Source organism: Cebus imitator, unplaced genomic scaffold (genome assembly GCF_001604975.1).
Source record: "Cebus imitator isolate Cc_AM_T3 unplaced genomic scaffold, Cebus_imitator-1.0 Scaffold95, whole genome shotgun sequence".
Taxonomy (NCBI): domain Eukaryota; kingdom Metazoa; phylum Chordata; class Mammalia; order Primates; family Cebidae; genus Cebus; species Cebus imitator.
The window spans coordinates 3,754,599-3,779,275 of NW_016107410.1; the positions used below are offsets into that span (position 1 = coordinate 3,754,599).

The 24,677-nt window shown below is 42.5% G+C and overlaps 2 protein-coding genes across 4 annotated transcripts in view; both read right to left on the minus strand.

Moving 5' to 3' along the window:
* The window catches only part of LYPD1 (LY6/PLAUR domain containing 1), a 36,685-nt gene extending 32,663 nt beyond the window's left edge, over positions 1 to 4,022 (minus strand). Inside the window, exons 1-2 of one of the 3 annotated variants that reach the window (XM_037741147.1) lie at positions 3,668 to 4,022; positions 857 to 994 (exon numbers count right to left, since the gene is read on the minus strand). In XM_037741147.1, the coding sequence (XP_037597075.1) occupies positions 857 to 994; positions 3,668 to 3,812 (283 nt within the window). In that variant the 5' untranslated portion in view covers positions 3,813 to 4,022. Of the gene's footprint in view, positions 1 to 856; positions 995 to 2,345; positions 3,412 to 3,654 lie in introns of those variants that run through there. The other 2 variants (XM_037741148.1, XM_037741146.1) reach the window with 2 other exon arrangements.
* A 229-nt stretch (positions 4,023 to 4,251) lies between these two features.
* The window catches only part of NCKAP5 (NCK associated protein 5), a 977,727-nt gene continuing 957,301 nt past the window's right edge, over positions 4,252 to 24,677 (minus strand). The window contains exon 20 of the mRNA XM_037741167.1: positions 4,252 to 5,748. Coding sequence (XP_037597095.1) covers positions 5,732 to 5,748 — 17 coding nt within the window. The 3' untranslated portion in view covers positions 4,252 to 5,731. The remainder of the gene's footprint in view (positions 5,749 to 24,677) is intronic.

The following is a 24,677-nucleotide window of genomic DNA, read 5'->3' on the forward strand; positions in this document are numbered from 1 at the left end:
ATCAGCCATCAAGTTATGGTATTTCCCATCTTTTCAATATCCTTAAAATGGCAAGGTCTGTGTTTATGGTTTTGACCTTGGAACTGAGGCAACAGCTAGCTCTACCTATTCTCCCAAAGTTCCAATTATACTTGGGGGAACTTTGACTTCTGATCAGACAGCTGGAGTAGGGAGTAGGGGGAGGGTTGGAAAATTCTACCTCCGTGAGAAGACTCTTGGTCAACTAGAGGGAGTGAGGGCTATCCCACAAGACCCCTCCTTTCCTCAGAGGATGCTCAGGCCCTCTTCTCAGCCAGCCAGCAGCTAAGCTGGTAGGGCTGAGAACGACATTCCTTTGAAACATCTTGGCAATTTGTGCCTGGAAGTTGATGCATTAGTTCTAAAATTAAATAAAGATCCTGTAGTGCTCTTCAAGGAAATATGGTGTGCCTCTATGACAAAACACATTTTTCAAGCTCTGACCTCTGGGAACTTCAACTAGCTCCATATTTCAGGCTGACAATGCTCACAGGCTACTGTCTAGTTGCCCAAGCCAAGGCTGGTTAGCCATATATTTTCCACATCCAACAGCTTTTAGCATAGGGAGGCGAAGGGAGTAAATAAAAAGAGGAGAACCACTAATTTAAAGGCATTTCCCCTCCCAAGACCCTTGGGGAAAAGCCCTGGTAATTAACTCTAATGAGATTAAAGTAACTTGGAACTCTTCATTTTCCCAGCACTGTAAAAGTAAATCTGCGATAACCGGCGTGTGGGTATTAAATCAAAGTCAATCCTTTTTCCTGTTACTTAATGGTCCCCTCACTCCCACCCCACAGCCCAGGCTTAAGAGCGAGGGGGAGGGCTGCCAGGCTCCTACCGGCACTTTGCTCCATCACTTCTTTCTGACACATGTCTTGAACGTTCACCGTGCAGTTGACGATGAACTCCGGGGAGGAGCAGTCGTTGTTCAGCTGGAATTCTTCACACTGGTAGCACTGGATTTGCAGCGCAAGGCCTACGAGACAGACGCAGTCGGGTTCAGATCCGGCCCCCACAGAGCCCACCCCGGAAACCGCGACCATCTCAAGTCCCAGAGCAGAGCGCAGCAGCTCCTGGCCTCTGGGAGGCTTGGGGCTCTGCACTCCTGGGTCTCCGGGAAGGGCCTGAAGTGGCTGAAGCCGGCAGGGAGCGGCGCAGGTACCTAGGGTCCTAAAGGAGAAAGTGGAATCGTGCCCACGACCCCTGGACCCCGGCTCTAAACACAAAAAGCCCATCCAACAGCACCCCAGGCCTTTCCCCAAGAAGTTGAAGGGAGGGTGGGGGGACGGTACCACCCGAAGAGCGAAGTAGCTCTGGAGACATGAGTTAGCTCCAGCCTAAGCCAAAGGATTTGCCTAATTGCTAATTGGTTACAAATTACTTAATTACTATTTTGGCACCATTCATGATTACATTCGCAGACGTCGTTTCGGTTTTTATTTACTTAATTTTTAAAATCAGCGTTTCTGCTACCAGGGCTCTGAGGATCCCTGAGCGACCACCTGGGAACAAGAGTGGAGGCGCCAGACGCCAAGTGCTGCTGCGCCGCAAGTCCCCGAGCACGGGTCGGCGGCTCTTCTCCAGAGCCGTCCCCGCGGCGACCCGGGTGGCCACAGAGGGTGGGAGAGGACGTTTGTGCGCGCCTGCACCCTGGATCCCGACCTCGCAGCCCCTTCTTCCAGGCCCTAGCTTTCAGGGCAACCGTTCGGCTAGGGCGGGTGGTCGGGGTCCCAGCTCTGCAGAGCTTAGTTCGGGAGCCAGTAGGCGAACTGGTGAGAGGACGCGAGACATTTGCGCCCTGGTCGCTTCCGCTGGCTGTTCTCGCTGTAAGCGCTCCATTCTAGACCCAACTGCCCGAGCTCCCCCAGCCCCATGTCTATCGCACTTTGAGCGCAGCAACTCAGCTTCGGCGCGGCTGCAAGCTGCCTAGCGCGCTGCTCACCTGTCGGCGGCGCCACTCCCACGGGGTGCCGGAGGCCCCAGACAACTTGGCGGGGTTCGGGAGATGTCGCCCCCTCTCCCTAACCGAGACCCCAGAACTGCTCGGACCCTCCCCCCTCCCAAACCCACAGCTTCTCCCGAACGTGCAGCCCCAGCAGCCGCAGCCCGGAGTCCCGCAAACCCGCCGCTCCCCGCTCTCCTGCAGCGCGGGACTTAGACACTTCCCCAATCTCGCGCCCCGAGGCACCAATCGCCACCGCCCAACTCCCGCTAGGCAGCCCCAGGGCAGGGCCAGCCCGGAGGTGGGCGCCCTGGGGGCAAAAGAGCGGGCGGGTAGATGGATTGTGCGCACCTGGCCCTGGCTGCTGGCCTCTGGATATTCTTACCTGGAAGCAAGAACAATCCGCAAAAAGTTGCCGCGATGCCTAGGACCCACATTCTCCCGGAGTCCCGGGGCCGGGAGCGGGCAGGTGCATCAGAGAAGGCGACCGCAGCGGAGGCTGCCCCGGCCACAGCGGCTGTGGCTGCCGAGGCTGCTGGGGCTCGCGCTGCTGCCGCCGAGCCGACGGTCTTTGCTGAGAGGAGCCGCAGGTGCCGCTCGCGGCTCCTGCATCGCCCGCGCTCGGGCTCCCGGCTGCGGGTCTCCGCTCCTCCCGCTCGTGCTCCCAGGCCGAGCGCCGCGCCTCCGGAGTTGGTGGCTGAGACTGAAGGAACTACTGGCGATCCGGAGCACCCACAAAAGTCTCGCCTTTTCTCCCCACCTCCCACTCCAGGCACCACGTGACGGCTGCCGAGTTGGCGTGGGGGTGGCGGCCGGCGGGCGGGGAAGGCTGGGACCATCCCCACCCCCTTCCTGCCTTCCTCCTCTCCCGCCTCCGCACGTTCCAGGGAAAGGGGCGCCGGCGGGTGGGGGAGGACTGGCAGTTTTCAGAGGTGGGGAGGCTGGAGGTTGGGGGAACGGCAAGGAAGGCGCAGCAGGTGCCGTGGGGAGCTGCCGGGTGCGAACTGGGATCCGGGGACGGCGCGGCCAGCTGGCCCTTCGCGTATAGGAACGCACCCTCCCGGCTCCGCGTCTTCTGCGCCTTCCAGGACTGGCCGGTACCCTAGCGACTGGGTCCGGCCCACACAACTGAAGGTGTCCGGCTGCGGGCCGCTGGAGCCTGGTGCCCCGGGAGGCTGTCAGACAGGAGGGGCGTGCGTTCCTGTGCGCCTGGCAAAGTTCCACACCCGCAGGCTCCCTACGGCGTCCTGTGCAACCGCACCTCCTCTTCCTCCGAGAAAGCTTTCCGTCAAAACCCAGCTCGGCTTGGCCGGTCTGGGTGGGGGTGTGGTAGGGACACTGCCTTGACTGTCGCGCTTGCCCTGGGCCGTCCTCCCGCTTCTCCCGCCTGCGCGCACCGCTGGAGGGTGCATTGACACCGCCCTGGTCGCCTAGCCTAGGAGAACGCCGTCCCAGGGACACCTGCCGCGAGATCCCACCAGAAAGCAAATAAGGGTGGAAAAGAGGGTTGCTCTCCTCCATTCCTGGTCTCTAAAACGCCGGCCAGCTCCATCCTACGCTTCCCAAAGCCACTGATTATTAGTATAAATTCCCACGTCCTCTCCTGAAAGGCCATCCCAGCCTCGGACTCGGCCTCGAGCTGCTCCCCACACCCCTCAAATTCCTCCTCTTTCTGCAAAGTCCAAGAGACCCACCTGGCGTACTTACCGGGATGCCCCAGTTCTGTTTTCGCCTTCCTTGCCGAGCCTTGCAGCAGGTGGTGCGGGAGACCGATTGTCCGCCGGAACGCGTTGGTGCCCCCGCCCCCAATCCGCACATGCCCATCCCCCTTCCCCACATCCTTAGGGAGCATCCATTTCAGTGGAAATCGCCTCCTAAGCTTTGCCCCTCTTCACTCTTTTCTCCCGCGGCCACCTCTGGGGGCAGCTCTCTCAGGCCAGGACGCTGATCATTAATTTCTGCATCCTGCCAGCAGAGCTGGTCTGGAGGGGGCTTAAATGACTTTCTTTGTAATTCCTCTGCAGAGATCGTTCCATATCCGCCTCAGGCTCTTTCTCTCCCCTCTTCATTTCTATTTGGTGAACCCCTTGGGAAGACTGAAATGCTTTGACCATTACTCACCTGTCTGCTGACTCTGATCTTAGAATTGGCTAAATTACCATCTGTAGAGCAAAAGGGCCAGTTTATTTATTCCTTCGGGGAATCCATCCTAGGAGCACCTGTGAGTCAGGAGTCAAGTAACTGACTGGGCCAAAAGGTCCTTGAGCAAGTTCTTTTCAGTATTCAGAGGGTGCAATTGTGATAGAACTTTTATTCAGAAAGGAAACAAAAGGATTTTTAAAGTCTGAAAGACAAGGATATTTTACATACTTTTCATTTAAGATAAAATATAACAAATTGCACAAATTAACCAAATAACACTGATCATACAATACTTTTTAAAGAAACAATTATGTGCTAAAGTAGCCATATAGCTCCTAAAAATATTTCTATTGTGCCTAGTTTACAAGCTCCTGTACATAAGCAATTATAAATAGTTCACATCTAGAAAAAATACACATAACCTTTAAAATAGAATTTATCCTTACATATAAACAGTCTTCGTAGAAAAAAGGATATTAAAAAGAATTCTTCGTAGCACCAATAATTTTATTTTTAAAAAGTGAGCATTGCAAATAGAAATTTGCTTTCATTTTTTAAGAGTGCCCAGATTTTAATAAAAAGAGCAAAAAGATAAACATCAAATAATATTCAAGATCATAGAGAAGCACTAAGTAGAAGACAATCTAAATAAATGTCTGGAAAAAAATTGGTATTGGAAATAGAATTCGGTCATTTCTGATACAATGCCACACTCCCAGTGTCCACACTTCAGGACCCTTTTCATTTTCAGCAGAAGCAGAATTACACCTGTTACTATCACCTGAATCTCTGGCAACGAATCTGAAATTGCACTAAAAATGAATATTTCTATCAAATTGATATGAAATGGAGATGAAGAGGAACCCTCTGTTTTTTTTGGCAGGCCCTGTTGTAGGTTTGCAGAGTGTACCCACAAAATTTTGAGGACTAGGACAATGAACTTCACAAAAACTTAAGTTGGGATTTTAAAAAATATATATTATCATCAACTTCTAAGATTTAGCATATTATTTCAAGAGCATGGCACTGATTCCATTTATTGCTGTCTTTTTTGCTACAAATATAATTTCTCTTCCAAAATATTTACAACTTCTGTACAAATATTCAAAAAAAGTGCAAAATTAAGGATTCTGTATCATAGGTGTGTTTATGCTTAATCCTCTTGAAACACAGTAAATGGAGTCTATCTTTATTGCCCTGTCAGAGCATAAGCTCTGGTGGGTTGCCTGCTGTGAATCTGACAATGAAGGCTCTGGTACTGCAATAGTATACTGTTGTCATCTCTACAGAGTGGCTCACCCCCCACCCGCCCCCGTCATTTCTTAAGCTCTCCAGTCCTAGCTCACTAAGGGAAGAAAAGTCCTTTATACATCATTTGAACCTTGACTGGCACAGGAAGAGAAGCTATCATATAAAGAATCACTCAAAGACTCCAAGTTGTCTACCCCAGGCCTATCTGAACTACTCAAAGATGTCTCTTCATTTTTTTCTTTTTCTTCCTTTCGTCCTTCAACCTTGTTCAGAGAGTTCTTTTCTTTTTCTAATAAAATCACAGTATTGCTGTTAAATTTATTGAATGACTCCAGGGAAATTTTCGATAATCTATTCTCAGGATCGTCTTTTGTTTCTTCAAGTTGTTTCAATTTCTGCAATAAAAAGAAGAAAATATTAGAAACATATTTCTTTGGAAAATCAAGTTATCCTATCCAATATTCAATTATTGTCTATATAAAGTACAGTTTAAAGGGATAGAGAAAACCTACAAGTCTTTAACAATCTTCTAGTATAATTAAATGTAATAATAAAGCAAATTTTAGGGATAAATCAGGACTTTAATCATTTTACTGAGATAAACAGGTCCCAATTTGCAAACCAGTTAAGTGCCACTTAATTTCATTTTAAATGGATCCATTTGAAATTTGTTCAGGTAAAGTGCCATATTTTTCTCCATCAAAGTTTCAAACTCCTCTCTTTGCTTGCTAAGTATTAGTTGCACTTTTTCTAAATAAGAGTAGGGACTGAATTTCAGTCAGAAGTTATGGTAATACATATATATATATATATATTTTAAAAAGACATAAAAATCTCTTAACTTGCCATTTTTGAATACATGTTAAGCTTATTAGAAGCGTTGCCATTTTTGTATTTTGTCCCTTTATGGGACTTAAGACATTTGGAAGAGATCTCCAGGTTTTTGGGTATAGATTCCAGAAGGCCCAGGGGCTTAAAAATCAAAGTGACAGGTGTACAGCTGAGTAACCACTCTGCTCAAGAAGGTCTAGTAATACCAGTTTATACAGGGATATTACTGTTATTAACACCCTGTAAGACGTTATAAAACACTGCAACCAAATTCAACAATTATCATAGGTAAACCCTGTAAATGTGAATATATTCTGTTGCTCAGTTGGTTCCTAAGGGCTAAGGAGGGAGGCGCAGATGCCAAAAACAATGAGAAGAACAGAGGTGTAAAAGTGTCTACAATGTTTCTCATCTTCTTTTCCTCTTTCCAGCAAATATTCCATCCAAACACAAGAAAGAAGCAGGCCCAGGGGCTTAGAGATGATAATAAGTGCTACCATTCATTAAGCATCCGCTAGGCAAAAGACACTTAACAGATGCGAGCAGCTTTTTCACAAACCTGCAAAGTAAACGTCTCCATTTTAAAGACAAGCAATACAAGGCTCAGAGTGACAGAGATATTTGCCCAAGGTTGCCCAGCAAGTGGCAGAGATCAGGATTTGAATTTCTGGCTGGCCGCCTACATGTTCTTGTTCTTTCCACTAAACCATGTTCTTATGTAATGAAGGACAAAATGTCCTGTTTTTCATTTTGTTACCCAAAAATTCCATTTAAACAACTTGCCAAACCTTCTCTAACATGTGCAGTTCCGCTGTGCACCAAGCTCCTACCCCCAACATTGTTAGTCTGGACTTACAGGGTTGCAATGAGGATACTATGTTTTGATTGGGGAAAATAGATACAGCCAAAGCCTATGGATTCTCACATGCTAAATATTTAACAGAGAAGAGAGAGATGGAAGTGGCTTCTGTGTCCCAAGAGCAGACATGGGCAAAATTTCTCTGCTATAGGAAATGGTATAATTCTATGGGAATATTTAAAAGTCATCCTAGATCTAGTGCTTATTTCATTAAACTATTAACGTGCAGAAGCATTACTCACGGAGCTAATTTTCAATCTCAAACAGCTACCCTGAAACCAGAGGCGGGCTAAGGAACAGACTCCTAGCTGATTACAGAAAAGTGGCTCCATAATTAGAAATAACTCCATCCAAGAGCCCCTTTTAATACTGTGCCAATTTGCCTACATTTACCAAATGTAGGTAATTAAAGGGCATTCAGTGCAATTTTCTCTCTTTTTAAGAACCACAAGTATTTTTCTCGACTATTTCTCATCTATGTGGATCTCAAGTTTATTCAACACACACTAAGAACTACTGCAAGGTAGACTGAAGCTTTTGGTACTGAGGATACACAGCTGAATAAAATTGTGCCTGCAGGGGATTGCTGAGGCCCTGGGGGCAGACAGGCCGAGCTTCAATTTCAGCTTGGCCGTTTCATGGGCCGAGCGCTACAAGCATCCTTCTTCAGGTGTAAAATGGTGATAAGACACATCTTTATTTCAGGATTGCAGTAAGTATTAGAAATAAAGAACCTCAAGGCTCTGGCAGACAGTAGTAGGTGCTCAATAAATGTAAGGCTGGGCTCTTATTCTAGAATGGTGGCTCTCAAAGTGTGTTCCCCAGACCAGCAACATCAACATCACCAAGGAACTTGCTAGAAATGCAACTTCTTGGATCCCATCTAGACCTACTACATCAGAAACTGAGGGTCAGCAATCAGTTTTTAACAAGCTTACCAGGTGATTCTAATTACTGATATTGGCGACCCGATGCTCTAGAAGAACATGACCCCTGGAGGGAAGATAAACAGGTGGAAAGTATAATTCATTGTGAAATGGTGGAAATCTGGAAAGAGTTAATTGCCATTAAAACACTCACTGTCATCAGGTTTTTAAATGTTTCAGGCTTGCAGATTTGTTGCTTGAGTTAATTATAACAAAGGCCTACACTGACCAGGGAGGTTATAGAAATGAAAGAAGAGACCATTATTTAAAAAAAAAAAAAAAAAAAAAAAAAAAAAAAAANAAAAAAAAAAAAAAAAAAAAAAAGCAAAAAACATGACCCTCTCAGGCTTCTTTTTATTTTTATAGTTTGGATGAAAGGTGAGTGTAGACATGTTACCTTACTATAAAAACAACATCCATGCAAAAGTGACCATAAGGGCCAGCTGGCATTCAGTCTCCAGGCAGAGCAGCCCTAAGGAGTGGTGAGGGCTGCAGTCAGCTCAGGAGCATGTGCTGATCTAAAAGCAGTAGAAGCTACTTAGATCTAGCTTAGATCTAGCTGTGCAGAAATGTGGGTGCAGATCTTTTGATTTCAGAGGTGAGGACATACATGTAGATCAATATTTGCTTATATTTAAAACTCACTGATTTTTAATTATTGGCTCACATTTGAAGAAAACAATAACAAAATACAACAACAAGAAATGTTGTTTTATCCTTTTTTTTTTTTTAACAGTGTCCTATCTTGCCTCCTCCACTCCCCCATTCCCCTTCCCCCAGCTTTCTTTTTGAAGGCCTAGTCCAACGCTAAATCATCATTATTTTCTTAATGGAAACTTCCCCTAGCACCAGAAGCATCTTGACTCTGGGTTTGGGCTTCTCAAGTGGTTCTGCCAACTAATAAAAGCACTAAAGTGGCTTACTTTTCTGCCTATAGGGGCATACCGAACCTGAACATTGGCTCGTCAGATCTCAGATTTTATCTATTTTTAAAATTCTGTAGTTGAATAACATTTACATTTAACATATAAGGAGGGATTGAGGTGAAACAACAATGTGTTAATGATCTACCTGGCAAATGATAACAAAATAGTGCACATTAGTTTGCAGCAACTATATGTGAAAGTGCCTTGCAAACTAATCATGGTAATAACCGTTACCATTTAACAGTGTGTGTTCTGTGCAGACATTCTGCTAAGCACACTGCATAGATTATCTGTTTCCATCCTCACATATATTCTATGGGGTAGGTGCCATTAGTATCTTCATTTACAGGCAATCAAGGCTTAGGAATATGTTACTTGTTCAAGGTCCTGTAGTAGTATGGGATAGACTTTGGAATAGATATAGGCAATCTGCCTGCAGAGATCAAGTTCTCAACTTTTATCCTGGAAAACTACCTTGTGAATATTAGCCAATATCATCTTTAAGGAAAGCATCTGAAATAGCAATTACAGAACAAAAACAGTAATGATAGACCTAGTGAAGATCAGTGTTTGATGAGAATTATGTAAGTTCCATAAAACATCGCCAGTTCCTTCCTGTGTTGTGCTTCATCAGAATTATGATAAAATTAATATACTACGTTTGTCACCTATAGGTGGCAACAGTTGTACAGATGACTTTTTGGTGGATTTTTTTTTTTTTTTTAACTGCATTTGGGAATAAAAGTAGGGCTAAACAGGCAAGATGAAAATGTATTTTCAAGTTTAAATAAATAGCTTTGCATATCTTAAAATATTTTCCTGCCTTTAATGTAACCACGAATTATTAGTGATAATTCAAGCAAGAAGTATATAGTGACATATTCTCCAGAAATCTCTTGAGAATTAGACCTTTATTAATTTAATTCCTTGCAGTCAAGCAGTCATTCAATCAAACCAATCTACTATATGACCAGCTTTGTTCAAATAGTCTTGTGGTCTTGATTCTCAGAGGAAGTTTTATAGAAGAGGATGCTCTTGGAATGGTTTCGAAGGGCAAATAGGATTGAAATATGCAGTAAGAAGGAGGGAGGCCATTCCAATAAGTGTCCATCTCCTATGCCCTTAATGCATCTGTACAACACTGTGTAGTCTACTTCAGCACCAGGAGTTGCCTAGAGGGTCTCTCCCTTTGGGGATTCTGTAGTAGACAATTAATCACTATAAAAACAGAAACAGAGAGACACCTACCCCAACAGGTTCTAAGAAACCCAACCAGACCCATGAAAGTGTCAGCCAGCATGTGGGTTATAAAAAGCTTGACTTCAAACAGCATTCCCACCTATGATCTCACTTTGCTCTTCCATTAGCCTGGAAGGTGAGGGAGGCCGGAGTCAGCTGTACTTTCCATGTGGTATTTATGGAATCTGTGACTCACACAGAGTCTGATCCAAGTGAAATTAGACCTCAAACTTATTTTCCTGATTTTTCACACAAAAATTCACAGCATTTTTTTTTACAGTTCACAATAGTCATGAAGTAGAGATTTTTGCCTAGAGCAATATCCTGAACACTAGGAAGGATAAAATTGGAGGAGCTATGGACCCTTGCCATAAGGAAGAGGTGGAAAATGTATACGGTGATACAGAAAAACTCAAGTGATAAACTAGCAGAAAATATATGCATGATGGTATCAGCTTCAAAGAGATACATGTTATGTGTGTAGCGCCAGAATCTACTGTCCATGGTGGATGAGAACAAATAGCAAATTCATGAAATAGTGCAATCAATTATTGTTTTATGATAAATGCTACTCTCTCGTTATTTCAAATACCTTCCCATCCTTTGATTACATCTTAAAAATATTGGTTAGTGTATCTACCATAAATGTCAGGAAGAGATCAAATCTATTTGTGAAATTCAAATGCGGCATCGTTCCTCAGCTGGGCACCAACATTCACAATGAGGATTGGAGCTCTTAGCATAAATTAATGCAAACAGGACTTTAATCAACATAATTTCTTATTTCTCTATTGCTATAGAGATTCACTGCCAATGGATCAAGAAACATGTGGTAGGAAAATAGCCCTATTTATAAAGTGTTTTTACTATGAGTCTGGTACTGGGTTGAATGGACTGCATGAATCATCTCATTTAATCCTTACAGCAAGCCTACGAGATAGCGCTATTATCATCCCCATTATACAAATGAGAAATGCAGATAGAGAGGTCTAAATATTAGTACTATATACGTGGCTAATAAGTTAGGCAATCAGGATTTGAGCAGAAACAGTCTGACTACAGGACTTGGGATCTTAATCACTATGTATTACCCCAGGTACTTAAAAACCAATGTGCAATTCCTGGCATTGTGCTAATTAGCTGTGTAAGCCCTATGACCCTTAGTTTCTTTACATTAAAGGTTTTTTTTGAATCTTCCCTGTCTATAAGGTTCTGTGACTCTAAAATATACTTAACTGGATATCTTCTGGGCATCTATTATTAGAATTTGAGGTAGCACAATAACCAACCCTAACACCCCTCTTCCCCACATTAGTTCTCAATGACTTAAACAGTAAAAGAAAAAGGCTTATGGGAGGCCAAAAGATCAGCTTTACGAGCAGAAAGTTTGACTGGAGAACAAGGTTTCCATCTGTAAAGAAATGGGTTTCCTAATACCCTTCCCGAGAAACAGACAAGCTTAGTAATCAGCAGCCCTGGGCTGGGAAACAAGCGTCCTCCTGCAAAAACTACAGCATGAAGGAACAGAACAGAATTTTGTGCTTCTGACAGTCTGATTCCAGAGGGAGATTGGGAAGAGCAAGAAGTGGGGAGCAGCACTGGCAGTTCCTTTCCTGAACTTGCTGGCAAGTCAATCCCTCATCCTCTGGGAGGAGTGAATGAGGGGGGTCCAGAGATTCCAGGAGGGTTATCCCAGGAAGCTCCTTTCATGTGGAAACATCCAAAATTGAGAAGTGTCTCCAAGGCGTCCCTTACTACCACCCAACATCTCTCATTATGTATGATGCAGAGTTTAACAAGATAGTCATACATGCATAAAGGCCAAGAAGATGCAGGAGGATTCTGGTGCTGCAGGGAGTTAATGGGCACAGAGAAGCCTCTCTATGGGCAAAGAAACAGGATGAAGGTGATCCAGCAGGTGTGAAAGATGGCAGAGCTTCCATTTGGAAGCAAATAGATGAAATCTAGGAGACAGTCTGTTTAATCAAGGGCTTTGAGTTGAAGCTTAATGTGTGATTTACCCCATCCCTTTTCTGATGAGAAAATCTTGAGCACTGAGAAGATGGATTCAGGGAACAGTTTTATGTTATGTTCTTGTTGTGGAATGGGGAGGAGGTATTTTAATCCAAGGTCTCTTAGTTGAAGATTTGTGCACCTCAAAGTCTGTGTTAAGCGCTATTTGCGAGGGGCATTCCAACTTCAAGGGAAAAGATGCAGCTCAAGTCATTTCTCTTTTCTCAGAGGTACTAATCTCTTCCTTAATGCCACTTCTTACTGCATTACTGGTGAAGCTACTTTCTAGATGAGACATAAAAATAGAATGACCTTTGGTGATCACTAGAGACCCCTCCACACTTTTCTCAAGAGTTGTGGTATTAACCCTGTTAACCTGGTCAAATTCCAACTTGGATAATTACTTTCTCCCGGTGCTCAGTTCCCTCTATTACCTCAACTGGACACATTACTCTTCACTTGCCCTTCTGAAAAATTAATGTGACGCATTGGTAATAGAGAGCCACTCTCTTTCTCCAACCATACTCAGGGAGATGTGATTTGGCACTTGGGGGCACTCTGTTTTCTTACTGGGGTCCTAGAGGTTCTGCAGTATCCTCAGGGCAAACAGATTTTATTAGGTGAAAGAGTAATTTTCGGCAGAGATGTGCTTTTATGACTATATTAACTGTATTGCTGTCCTTTACTATGATCAACGGCTTTCAATGACCTCTCCTGGAACCCCTGAACCCAGAGGGGGAAAATGAACTTACTTTTTGAGAAAAAGAGCAAGCAGAGAGAAGGTCAGTGGGAAGCTTAGGGTTGTTAAAAAATAATACACCTTGTGGAAAGGAAAAGGATGCACTTTGAAGATAAACAAAGGCCACAAAGGACATTTAAACACTAGATCAAGAGGACTAAAGGAAAGAGAAGTCAATTCATCAGTAACAAGAAACGTCCCCATATATGGAAAACGGGGGAAAGTTGGGAGGGCATGTCCCTTAGGAGGAAGATAAAGTAACACAAAGAAAATCACAAACTTTGCTTATGGCACAGAAAGGCATCTGGGAAGAGGAAAGGCATGCAAGTTGGGGTAAAATTGTTATATGAACATGTAAAACTCATGTGTGATTTTTACAAATCCTGATATTAGTGTCCTCATTTCCAATGCCCATCTGAAAATTTGGATTTTCTGTTTTCCAGGGGGTAAACAGATCCATAAAGATAGTTTAAAACAGGTTGACTGCCTTCAATAATGCTTCAGATTTAATGAGTTGTGGTCATTTTCTCCAAAAGTACAATGTGCACTATTTTCTGATGATCCAGAATTGGGCAAACAAGACAGCTCATTGCTATCAGCCTGTGTAAGCAGCTTAACTAAATGGGACATGTTTCTCTGTGTTGTTAGATTACTTTTTCTTCCAGCACAGTAATATTAATTGAAGAATTTATGCAGAAATGAGAATTGAGCAGTTCCTGAGATAGGAACTTCTAAATCTGTTCATGTAAGGTTAAGAATTTCAGCTGACAAGGATGAGGGCATCAAACTTTTCTGCCTTTAATTTATATATACCATTATGAATAAAAATAAATATATATACTACTCGACTTAAAAGATTGATTAGCCTATTTTTTACTACTCTTTCCATCATTTTATGTCTTAAATATGTCTTAAACCTGTCTGTTCAGCAAGCTGGGCCATGGCAGGCTTAGATGTCACTGTCCTTGTAGCATAAAAAGTCCATGAACTTTGCCAGCATTCATCTATATATTCTAACATGATATCACTATGTTTCACTTTGGAATAATAGATGTTTGACTATTTATAAAAGAAAAAAATTGTGTGTGTGTGTGTGTGTGTGTGTGTGTGCGTGTGTATGGATCAGTTGAGTATAAAAAAAGTTTATATTACTTTTTTTCCCATGGAAGTTCCCCTTCCAAAAGAAAATCTCCAATACCATTGGAGACTGGTGGACATCATAAAATTATACTTGAAAGTGCTAAGTTTTTATGAGGTATGCTGAGAGTGCCAAAGCTAGGGAAAAACATTCTATGCTATTCATTAACCTATAAATAACTAGACGACCTGGAATTACTTCCAACAGAATTTGGCAGGTCATTTAGGAGCCACAGTGCATTATGGCAGTCAATTTATTAGGTGCTATACAACAGCCATGGAATTAAATGGGACTGCAAGCTAAGGGTCATCCAGGAACATGCTGATATTGGAGGATGCAAGAATGTTTGCCCCACTCATGTGTGATTCATTTCCTACTGCAGTTCATGTTTCAGTTCAAGAGCTGGTCAGCTTTTCATCTGGATAAAGTTATTTGACATATTGAATCCTGAGAGCCAGGACAATTAAGAATTAGAACAAGTTTATTGATCCCTATTCTAAAAAGAATTTTTTTGGGGTGGAAATTGTTTTAAAGATTCAGAAACACTGAACAATCAATTCTGTGTTGCACTCTAGTTTATAACAGCAATTGTAGAATGCACCTCGTGGTCACTACCCAGGAAGCCCTGGGGTCCTAGAATGGAGAGATATGCTGGTGGGGAGGATGCTGATGGGAATCTGCTTCCATTCTGGATTCCATCCCTTGCTCTATCACAATACAACAGTGACAATCAACGCTTCCACTCTGTACCCAGATTGTAATGAATACTTAAGTCAGGAGTCTGCTGTTCCTGCCACATCATTTGTTTACTCTTCAGATATTTACCAAGTACCTACAATGTATCAGAAAGTATTGTAGATAGTGGAGATGCAGTGGTGTATGAGAAAAGTCACATGGAATACATATTAAGGACTCTTAATATGAAGCAAATATGGAACAAAGCATTAGGTATATCAGAAAGTGAATCCCTGAAAATTGCCTTGTTGAGTTTGAATCATCTACTCAGTCTGCTCTTTGGTCTAATAATGGCACCTAGAACACAAATATCCTGTCACACTTAGAGTTATGGATGCGCCCACCCCAATGCTATTTCTGGAATAACAACTCCCTGGATTTTCTAAAGCTTCTTTTGATCTTCTTCCATTTTCAGTCTATAATATCATTTAGGCAGATATTTTTCATAGTTTAGTCACTATTTATACTCACCTTTCTTAACCTCTCTGGATCTAGTGACTTTCTGAATGTGACATGTTTAAACCAGAATTTCTTTTCTTTTTCTTTCTTTCTTCTTTTTTTTTAGACAGAGTCTTGCTTTGTCACCCAGGCAGGAGTGCAGTGGCATGATCTCAGCTCACTTCAAACTCTGCCTCCTGGTTCAAGTGATTCTCCTGCCTCAGTCTACTAAGTAGCTGGGATTACAGGCGTGCACCACCATCCCCAGATAATTTTTTCACTTTTACTAGAGATGGGGTTTCACCGTGTTGGCCAGGCTGGTTTCAAACTCCTGACCTCAGGTGATCTACCTGCCTCAGCCTCCCAGAGTGCTGGGAATACAGGCATGAGCCACTGTACCTGGCCTAAATCAGAATTTCTTCTATTTTCTCTAATTCCACATTCTTGTCAATAGTAAGCAAATTTAATAACTTACTTGTTTTCAGTGAAGAGCTGCTAGTTTTGTTTCTATGCTATTTCATCCATAGAGATCTTTCTTTCTAGGAATTTGTGGTCCAAATGGCCAAATTATCCATCTGGCCCTGAGCTTATATCCATTGTATTATATAGGCTTTTTCATATCCCACTTCTCAACTAAATTGCAAGCCTCAGGAGGGCATGGACTAGATTTTATTCTGCTTTTCTACTCAGATTCTAACACTGTCTTGAATATCTTAGAGGCTCAATGAGTGTTGCCACTACGAGATAAGCTTTCACTACATCATCTCCTCCTAAAGTTCATAGGATAGACCGCGTGTTCTTTTATGTGCCTTTTTCCATAATGAAGACACATACAATAAGATCATTTCAGATTGTCAACCAACTTGTGATAACACAGCTGCTTTCCTATCCCTGGACCTTCCCCCCAAAGCTGGCAAAATATACTGTGCTACGAAAATGCAGGACTCTGTGTGACATGGCAAGAAGTACTGTACGACTGAGTCTACAGATGGATGAATATGCTATCCGTCTTGACATCCCAAAAGGACCAGAGGGAGAGGGTACTGCTTGAATAGAAGCCAAAAAAAAAATCTTCCAATCTCAATAGCCCAAATGGAAGAAAACGGAAGGAGGGCAGGCAGATTCCAGGTTAGTATCAAGAACCAGGACCCCTCTTGGATTAATGCATGTCTGACTATCGGTTGCTTTGGCAACAGCAATTTCCTTTTTGTCAAGAGCAAAGACATTTGGATTCACCTCCCATGGTCACCCTGGTTTGGCAGCTCTGAGACATCTGGGGCCTTATCCTGCACCTCTATGTAGGCTTGGTCAGCAGTTGGGTGAAGCAGAAACTGCCACTGCTGTATGGAAATCCAGGTGCAATAGACAATACAATAAGCTCCTCATGGGGCAAAATGTTATTGAAAAAGCAGGCCCATGATATTACATTGGTGCAAAAGTAATTGTGCCAACCTAATAGATGGTATAGACTTTGTATCTAACTTTTTCTTAAATGATTTCTTCAGCCAGCAAGTGTTGCCTCACCTGGTCTGAGCCAAGCCCAGGCAATTTGCTCAAATTCAGATTCCTATCTCCTTCAGGCAGAGGAAACTTGGTGACTCTACTTGGTGCTTCCAGGTGAGAGTAGAAACATCATGCTGATGACATTCTTAGGGGCAGCAACGAGATTGACTATTTGAGCAATAAACCTACAAATATTACTGGATATATCAAACCAAGAAATCAAACTGTAGGGAGATTAAAGTATAGCTGTCATACTACAGAATTCTAGTACCTGGTAGCATGCAGATGCTTTTTAGTCCCTCTCTGCCACGCAAAATACATTCATTCAGCAACCTGAATATTGCATTATAAAAGGTATCCTCTTCATAAACCACCTCAGCTGGCTTTATGCCACTTTATCAGGTTTAAGTCAGCCATTCGCTATAATAAAAATAAACTTTATTTTTGTCTCAGATGCACAGAACAATTTAATTTTTAAATTAATGTAAAAGTGAAAGGTGCCTTGCTCCAAGAGAAGTATGTCTGTCCTGCATGGCTGTGTAAACACAATGCGATTGCTTTGAGAATTAAATATGGATCAACAAAATCAATAGTTAATTGTGTAACTCAGGGTATTTCATTTCAGATTTAATCTGTAAAGAAGGTCCAGGGGATGTTTGCTTTTGATTTTCTTAAAATATTATTTAAAACCCTTCTGTCAGGCAAAAGAGTTCACAGGGTCTTTACATTATTTCCATAAGTTATTTGGCTTGTGAGTAGTCAAGGTCATATTGATCGCCAAGGCGCTCCAGTTTTCCTTTTAAAATTCAGTATCTTTATCAGTCAAGCTGTCTCATTCTGAGTGTCTGGCTTGCACTTAGGCTAAACAAATTTTATTGCAAAAATAACCCAGCATAACAGGTGTCTTGGTACCAGACATGGATAAACAAGTCGTATTATGAACTACCTTTTGGTCTACGTAACAATACCAATTAGAGTGGTTAAGCAGCCCCCTTCCCACACAAAGTTGACAAAATATATGGTGCTGTAAAAATGTAAGACTTTGTGTGACATGGCAAGAAGTACTGTAGAACTGGGTTGAGTCTACAGATGGTCGAATATGCTATCCATTCTGACATCCCAAAAGGACCAGAGGGAAAGGGTACTGCTTGAATAGAAGCTAACAAAAAATTCTTCCAATCTCATTAGCCCAAATGGATGAGAAGGGAAGGAGGGCAGGCGGGCATTCTCTTGCAAAAGGAGTAGCACAGTGACATGTGGAAGACCGAGGGGGTAACAGGCAGACGGCCTTGACCCCTGAGATATTACAGCAGAGCTAAAAATGTAATGTTTGAACTTCTTTTCTCTTTAAAGTATAACCTTTCATATAATAAGTTAAGCTTTTTCTCTCTCTTACATATTGTTAGAAGCCTTCATCCATTTTGGGGACTGAAGGCAAAATAATTCTTGAAATAATGAATCATTTTTCTCTTACCAGCTTGTCCAGAAATCCCACGATTATTTTGCTGTAGCAGACAATGACCTTCTCAAAGGAAGCCTATCAAATGCTCAAGATAAATAATGAGAAGGTCTCTTTCTCCTGCCTCGAGGAAAAAATTGCACAGAGAAAAAATGTTTGTGAAAGCATTATTACGTTCATCCCAGGATGGGAAGCAGCTTGGTCCAAAAGAAACAGAGTGGCACATGTGTTTGCGTGTGACCAGTGGCTCCATTCAACAGGACTCTTGGGCAGCATCTGTGGAGGGGCCTTGGGGGAGACACCTAAGCCCTTCACCTGGTAAGGTTGGAAATAAATGTTTCTCTGGTAGCAGACAGGATACCTTCTAAATCTCTTGACTCATGAGTAAATTAACTCAAGGTAAGGAAGCGCTAGGTAATGCCGTCTCTCAACAACCTGGAAAAAACATGGTTCTGCTTTAGTAGGCCCTGGAACTGCAATTAATGGTAGTGAATTCCCTCTTCCCCTACACTCCCACCTTCCCACCAGGCAGCAAGTACTCAAGGGGCAAAGGGAGCTTTCCTTCTATTTTTCTCCCCATGGAAGCAAGGTTTTGCAGAGTAGGTGGAGATCCACAGTAGAAACTGCAGCTTTCCCATGATTTCAGTGCTTTGGCTGCACTGGAGAACGGGGCTGACTTCTCAGGGCCAAAGTCATCTGCCCATCCTTTTATAGCTCTTGTCCAGTCTGTGGACAGCTGAAGACACAGATCTTAACTCCAGGAGTTAAGATCCTTCCCAGCAATGAAATGGAAAGACGTTTCAAAGATATAGGGTCCTCTATGGAAAGAGTTGGGAGAGTAAGGAGGTGATGAAAAAAATTCTCCATTCCCAGGCAAGCTCAGGAATCAATGGGCTGAACCGAGTAGTACCCTACGGCAGTGTAAGGGCAAGGTAAAAATGCAATCTCAAAAGTAATCAGCATTCAAATGATCTAGGGATTTGCAGATAAAATTAAAACTGCTCAGCAACATTTTAGGAAGAAAAGTCAGTTGCAGGCAGATGGTTATCAAGCACATTATTGAGCCAGCCAGCTGAGGATGGCAGCAAGCTAAATTTTGAGGCCAGAAAGGTGGTTAGGGTCTCTGTGCTTTGGATTGTACATCTTCCTCTCTCTAACATGTGCTCCCCACCTTTTAGGATGGCCAACACCCTCTTATCACTTGAGACTCAGAAGGAGGGACATCTCTGAATTCTTTTCTGACCAGGGGCCCTAAAGACTCTCCCTTGTTGTCCTTTCATCCCTGTGTGGACCATTCTTAGGGCATTGTGTATATCAGTTGCCATAGCTCAGTCTCCCTTGTGAGGACTGAATCTATTTATCTTCATATCTCTTGTGCTTAGAACACACCTGGCACATAGGTGGTCTATAAATGCTACTGGAATAAAAGGAGAATGCTAATTATGTTTCTTATTTACTGGTCATCCTTTCTCACCCTATAACTTTAGCTTTCACCTCTCTAACACCCTTTAATGTCTTTGAAAGCAATTGAGTTCCTAAGACAAGCCGCTGTACTTTCTCGTGGATAATGCATATTTATTTCCTGAGGGGTAATGTCAGATCATGCAGAAGACTTTTAGGTTTCCTTTATTTAGAAAGTGGAGATAAATTCCCCAGTAAGTAAACAGAAAAATAGACTCTGTTTTCCAAAAAAATTTGATTAACATGCTTTCAGGGAACATTTCTACTGTCATAAACAAAGGTCCTTGAAATAATGAACAACACTACAGATTGCATGTTTAGAGATTAAAACATGCAAAATAAGTGAAATTATACCATTTAGCAGTGGAAAGACAGACTATATTGGTGAAGTGTTTGAAATATCCAAACAGTTTTATGAAAAAAAGAAAGCCATCCTCACTATAAACAAAATGAATTAGGGATTTGCCTTAGAATGAAGGTTTGAAAATTCTGGGGTAAGCTTAAAGAATACTGCAGGTACTTAAGATGACAAGAGACTTTTGAGAGGCCTGAGCGACTTCAGTGGGGCCCACTCCTAGGATAAAAAAGGACTAAGTAAGTCGCCTCTGCCCATCTTCAGCCTGGCCTGTGCAATTGTATTGCACAGAGGAATATAACATGGCAGGAACAGACCAATGTAACAGGTAGCAATTTTTCACACACCACATCTGGCACCAGCTACCAGAGGGAGGGTGAAAGAGGGGATAATTATCTTTTCTTCAACTCTGTGAAAACTTAAGAGTTTCAGATAGCTAAATATGAGTGGGCTGATGTATCTCTTTGCTGGATTTAGTGTGCGTATATCTACAGTTCTCTCAAGTGACTGGGAAAAATACTTTTCCTTAAATCAGTATTAAAGAAGTTACCGGCAAAAGGTTCCTTAAATATTCCTGTTGGGTGCTACCAAAGGATTATGTAAAATCATGAAACTAATCCAAAAGGTGCTCCCTTTGGAAAATGACTAGCAGAAAGATGTTTAAGTCCAAGCCTGCTAAGCATGGACACCTACTTATACACACACATGCGTGCGCACACACACACACATACCCTTCTCCTGGTGCTTTCAGGGGATGGCTATAGAAATTTCATTTTAACAAGGGAAAAAAATAGAATAACCCCTCACAAAAATGTTTGAGTATATTTTAGTCTCTTGGTCAGGTCCAATAAAGATATCTTGTTGGGAACCAGCTAGAACAGAAATGGAGTGAAGGATGTTCCACTTTATGTGGTCTGAATGTGATTAGTGATTAGCGCTGGTGGCTTCAGTCACTTGGGAATGGCAATCAGGGTTTTGCTCCTGCAACTCTGAATGACTACAAAACACCCTTGGCTTCCATCCCATATGATGATGGGATATGAACTGAAAATCTAATTAATCTGAGAATGAATTATGACCTAAGAAATATACCACTTTATAATCAATTTTAAGTGAGTCCCTAACAGAAGATAAGATGAAGAAAAAACTGTAAAATTATAAGAGGTTGGTACATTCTGTTCACTATGACTGATGATTTTAAGGGGGATAATTTTATAATCCATCACATTTTTGTCATTTTAAAAATCATGCCTCCCAATGAATGCTGTAAATTAACTTTAGAATTTACATATTTATTAAAAATCATATTGAAAACAGCAGGAACTGTGCCCCATTTGAATAATAAAATAACTTGTTATTCCACTGAAGATAAAAATACAAAAAAAAAGCCAAAGATTTTATTTTCAGGTAATAATCACATTAATTGCTATTTGAATTAGTTAAGCCAAGAATTAATATTCACCAGAGGCAGTGACAGAGCATTAAAGATAATCCTCCAAATTCCCATTTTCAAAGAGGTCTCAGATCATGTAAAAGCGAGGCAAAGACAAATGGGAGATGAGGACCATGTTCTTAGCCTGCAGGGTTTGGGGCGGCAGATGTTTGAAGCTGAGCTACATCATCTGGGGGGAGGGGAGGTGCAGACAGCAAAACCCATGATTTGGCTCTGAGATGAAGCAGCACGTGACTTCATTTTAAAAGCCTCTTTGCTTGGGAGGCCGAGGTAGGCATATCGTTTCAGGCCAGGAGTTCGGGATCATCCTGGGCAACATGGTGAAACTCGGTCTCTACAAAAAAATACAAAAATAGCTGGGTGTGGTGGCAGGCACCTATGGTCCCACCTACTCTGGAGACAGAGGCGAGGGGATTGATTGAGCCCGGGAGACTGGGGCTGCAGTGAGCAGTGATTGCTCCACTGTACTCCAGCCTGGGTGACAGAATGAGACCCAGTCTCAAAAAACAAAACAAAACAACAAAAACAACGCCTCCAAAAACCCTCTTTTCAAAGAGATTCTCCTCTACTTCTCCTACTTTGGTTGAGCTGCCTACCCAGAATGGAAGGTTTGCTGGAGGCACAGAACAACCCAGATGACTCCAGAGCATGCAAGGAAATAACCAGAAGGGCATGGGACCATGCCACCCAACATGTGGGTGAACACAACCATTCACTCTAGATTAACCTCATAATGGACCTATCAATTCAAAGTACTGGCCCCAAGATAGGAACTGCCTGGATTCATCCACAGAACGATGAAGGGGTCAAGGAGAACAGAACTGGTGTGTTACCACGTGTACTCACTAGTATGGGTAACACATTGGGCTGAACTGACACAAGATGTTCTCTTGAAATTCCTGAGAGATGAGGGAGGAAGAGAATGCAGTACATGTGTTTCATGAACTTCAGTTTAATCATGATTCCTGCTTTCTGTGAGGTATTCATGATAGGCTTTACATTATTTTTAAGAAAAGAGCAGAGATCCTTCATGAATCACTGTAGTTGAGGGGCTTGTCTCACACTGTCTCTGCTACTGAGAGTTCATTGCTTTAGTGCATACATGGCACTTGAGTGGCAACCAACCCCTCCCATGCCCACAGCAGGCACTGTTTATCAGTCTCTGTCACCTATCTTACTCCAAGCATGGATAGGGCCTCAGAATCCTTCTTAACACCATAATTCAGGCAACCTAATGATTGTTCTTGGCATGTGAGATGAAGGCTATCTTGCATCCTTGCACACACGTGTGTGTGTACTTATACACGGGAGATATTTATGTATTGTCAGCATATAATTAAATCTAGCTAGCTACATATTATATCTATACACAGATACCCAAATATCTATATTGTATCTGTCTGCTAATGGTGTAGGCATATTCCTTAGTATCTGCAGCTAATATGAGATGTAGATGGATATCTTAGTATATGAAAACTTGAAATCACCTTTGACTCTTCTCTTTTTCTTATACTCCACATCTACCAGCCTTCTGGTAAATTGTCTGTTTGTTCTCAGAAACAGCAAGTTCTTCAATAATATCCTTTTGTTCAATGTTATTTTGTTATAGCATTGATGAGAAAAAAAATCAATTCCTGCCAGGCCACTGTCTGTGTGGAATTGGCACGTTTCCCCATGTTTGTGTGGTTTTCTCCAGGGACTCCAGGTTTCTCTCACATTCCAAGGCTATGCATGAGAGGTGAACTGGTGTGCCTACATGGCCCCAGCATGAGTGAGCATAAGTGTGCGCCACAAAGGAACTCTGTCCTGTCTAGGGCTGGTTCCTGCTTTGTGTCCTGAACTGCTGGGATAGGTTCCAGCCACCTGCAACCCTGAGCTGGAATAATTGGGAAAATATCTGATTTACTTGTTTTTATTCACCTTTCTTAAATACATGTACAGCTCACATGTGTTTCAGTGTTTAATATTAGAAGTGTTTTGGTCTTTATTTAGAAGTTTGGTAATGTTTTTGTGACCAGAAATATGCTCTAGGAACTCAGCTCTTGCTTATGTAAATTAACCTCAGATCAAGTTGGTTTCTTTATATGTTGTTTTGCTTAAGTCACAGTTTCTGAGAACCTACAACTTTAAGCAAGGACTTACTGTGCATTCTTCTCCTTTTTCCTGCTCCGCTCTGCAACATAGGAACTACATTTTTCAGGCTCCCCCTCAACAGTAGGAGGAGGGGAGAAAACAAGGCAATTTTCCCCTTCTCTGTATTCTGTGGTGTTTAGCTTCCCAACTGTGCTTCCATTCTCTCCTCCTGATAGCCTATTCTCCATACAAAAGCCAAGGCATCCCTTAGGAACTGTACATCAGATCACACCACTCCACTGTTAAAATTCTTCCAAAGGTTTCCCTTTGCTGAGAATGAATCCTAAAGTTCTCTCCACAGCCTACAAGGTCCTATGTAAAAGGCTCCTGGATTCTTCTCCACACTATTTCTCTTTCTCTCTATGGTTCTGCTCCAGCCATAATGGTCCAGGGACACATCACACATACCCCTACTTCAGGGCCTTTGCACTTGCTACACTCTCTACCTAATATGTTTCTCTTTTAATCAGTCACATTTCAGTGTTACACTTCATTCAAGCCCGACAGAGCAGGAGCATAGCCATCTTGGACAAGCACCACCGTTTAAAAATTCCCCTGATCAAAAACTGCCTAAATCTAAAGGGCATCAGCCTAACGGCTAAGATCAGCATGACCATAACCACAAATGACATCTCCAACTAGAGACATTCCAAACATAAGATAAACCCCTCCCCTACCAGAGAGATGTCAGCCCCAAGATAGCCTCCCTACCAACCAGACATTCCAACCCCACAATAAACTTCACCTCCACACAGAAATATTCCAAGCCTGTGGTAAGTTCTCTCACCCCGAACCCTGAAATACTATTAGTCTGTAAGAGAGACCACGCCTAATGGAAATTGGCCAGTAGCCCCTCTCGGGGTTATTCTCCAGAATAAACCTGTCTTTGACCTTTGAGCTGCTTTTCATGTTTCTTTCCTTTCTTTAACTCTTAAAAAGCCCCTGTTCAAATGTCCCCTCTTCAGAGAGACTTTTTCCAATCAGTAACTCTTTCTGAAGCCATGCCCTCATCATTTCCTGCTTGTTTTTTTTTTAATGCTTCCTGCTTGATTTTTTTTTTTTTTTTTTTTTTTTTTTTTTTTTTTTTTTTTTTTTTTTTTTTTTTTTTTTTGCAGT